This window comes from Arachis stenosperma, chromosome 10 (genome assembly GCF_014773155.1).
Source record: "Arachis stenosperma cultivar V10309 chromosome 10, arast.V10309.gnm1.PFL2, whole genome shotgun sequence".
NCBI classification, from domain to species: Eukaryota; Viridiplantae; Streptophyta; class Magnoliopsida; order Fabales; family Fabaceae; genus Arachis; species Arachis stenosperma.
Window position 1 is genome coordinate 34133642 of NC_080386.1, and position 2476 is coordinate 34136117.

Genomic DNA, 2476 nt, shown 5'->3' on the forward strand with positions numbered 1-2476 from the left:
GCAGTCCACACAGCTAGGAATATTAAATTCAAGAAGTGTGACTTGGAGAGGGTCCGGCCTGTTTGTCAGAAAGGCTGCCTCTTTTGGTTACATGCACACAGGGTCAGTGAGGAATCCACTTGGTAACTAAGAAGCATGAATCTCCAACATACCTGCATGCAGACACACCGGGTTGGAATTATTCACAGTAAATGGTTGGGTAGCCAGTTTAAGAAGAAAGTTGAATCCAACCCAAAGATCAAGGTGAAGGAGTTGGTTGCAAGGGCTCACAAGAAATGGAACCTGACCGTTACCAAGGCAATGGCAGCTAAGACAAAATAGGAGGCTTTGAATCAGATACAGGGCGCCTTTAGGGAGTAGTACAAGCGAATAAATGACTACTGCCATGAACTCCTAAGAACAAACCCAGGTTCCACAGTAATTCTGAAGGTAATTCGGTCACCAGATTTTGCTCAAGAGAGACAGAACGCAGAGCTAATGAACTATTGTGTTTTCCAAAGACTATATATATGCTTTGATGCTTGCAAGAAAAGTTCAACACTGCAGAATGTTCATTGGGCTGGACGGGTGCTTCTTGAAAACCCCCCAAGGAGGACAACTTTTGACTGCAGTTGGAAGAGACCCAAATGACCAAATTCTTCCAATTGCGTATGCGGTCGTGGAGGCGGAGACTAAGGACTCTTGGGTCTGGTTTCTGCGTCACCTCTCCGATGACTTAGGCCCACACAATCTTGCAAAGTGCACGTTTATGTCTGATCAGCAAAAGGTAATTCACCATATATTAGCCTATGCAATCTTGTCCATGTATACATTTATAAATGAAATAAGCACATGAAATCTTACCTTCTGTAAACAGGGCCTATTGCCAGCATTTGAAGAGGTCATTCCAGGGGTGGATAACAGGTTCTATGTCAGGCATCTCTACAGTAACTTCAGGAAGAAGTTTCCTGGTTTAGAGCTAAAGAACAAGATGTGGAGGTGTGCCAAAGCAAGTCATTGGCAGAGTTGGCAGAAGGAGATGAAATCTTTGTGAGGCCTGAATGAGGGAGCATTTAGACATCTGAATGCCATTCCACCAAGGTTCTGGTCAAGATCCAGGTTTACCTTTCTATCTAAATATGACAGCCTTGTTAATAATATGAGTGAGAGTTTCAATGCTGTGTTAGTAAAAGCAAGAAAGAAACCAATTGTGACCATGTTAGAGGATATTAGAGTTTATATGATGACTAGATGGGCTGTAAATAGGGAAAGGGTTCTTAACTATCCAGGAAACATAATGCCAATGATTAGGAAGAAATTAGAGAAACGGACAAGTTTAGCTAGGGACTGGAGGCCATACTGGTCATCTGCTAGCAAGTACGAGGTTATGTGTGGTCTAGATAAGTATGTTGTGGATCTGGCTGCTGGTGAATGTTCTTGCAGGAAATGGCAAATGAGTGGGATTCCTTGTCCTCATGCCATTAGCTGCATCACCTTCAAGGGCCTTAATTTGGAGTCATATGTCGATGACTGCTACAAGAAGGAGGCCTACATCAAGTGCTACCAGGAGGTCATACACCCTGTAAACGCCCGGAGCTATGGGAGAGGACTCAATATGATGATGTCATCCCACCTCCATACAGGAGGCCAAGCCACAGACCAGTGAAGAAGAGGAAACGAGAGACTGCAAATGAAGACAACAGAAGCCAGACTCATGTGTCACGGAGGGGAGAAATCCAAAGATGCTCCAACTGTGGTAGAGTGGGACACAAGAAGAGCGGCTGCAGCCAGCCTAAGAAGAGGGTTTGTGATATGCTATTCTAGGGTTCACTTACCATTATGATTGCCATCTATTTAATTTAACTACTATATGATATGTGTGTAACTGTCTCTATGTGATATACATTTTATTTGTAGGCCCAAAGTTCAACCAAAAGAGCTAAGAAGAATACACCTAAGCTGGCACCTGGTCAGACAGTTTGTGGAGGGAGAAAGAGGAATGCTACACCATCATCAACCAATCTGCTAGCATCTCAGGCCAGAAAAATCCCCCAAGGCCCAAGAAATGTGAAGCCCAGCCCACCAAAGAAGCACCTCAGCCCAAGAAATCTTCCACTCAGCCTAAGAAAGCTTCCACTCAGCCCAACATCATGGCCCAGCCCAAGAACAAGGCTGCATCAGCTGCAACCTCCACCACCAAGAAACATTCCCTTAGCCAGCCATCTGTGAGGAAGAGACAATTTTCTACCATTCAATGCAGTGCACCTTATCTACCCCTGTAGAAGCTGAAGTTGATGGCCAAGTTATCTCCATATCAGTGGGGAAATCTTTAGGATTTTCATGTGAAATCTTTTGTGACTCATGTCTTAATGTTTTGCAAGCAGTGTTTTTAATTTTGGTACTGGCTATTTGTGACTCTTGTGTTAGTGTTTTGCAAGCAGTATTTTGATTACTGTATTCTGGTTTTAAGTGCCTGAGGACACTTGAAGTGTTGCTT

General features: G+C 43.8%; 1 protein-coding gene across 1 annotated transcript; it reads left to right on the forward strand.

Annotated features, from left to right (window-relative positions):
• Positions 1-547: 547 nt before the first annotated feature.
• LOC130956970 (uncharacterized) lies at positions 548-2208 on the forward strand. Its single transcript, XM_057883890.1, has 4 exons — positions 548-766; positions 857-978; positions 1126-1561; positions 1897-2208. Exons 1-4 carry the CDS (start codon positions 548-550, stop codon positions 2206-2208), a joined length of 1089 nt encoding a protein of 362 aa, XP_057739873.1.
• Positions 2209-2476: the final 268 nt, after the last annotated feature.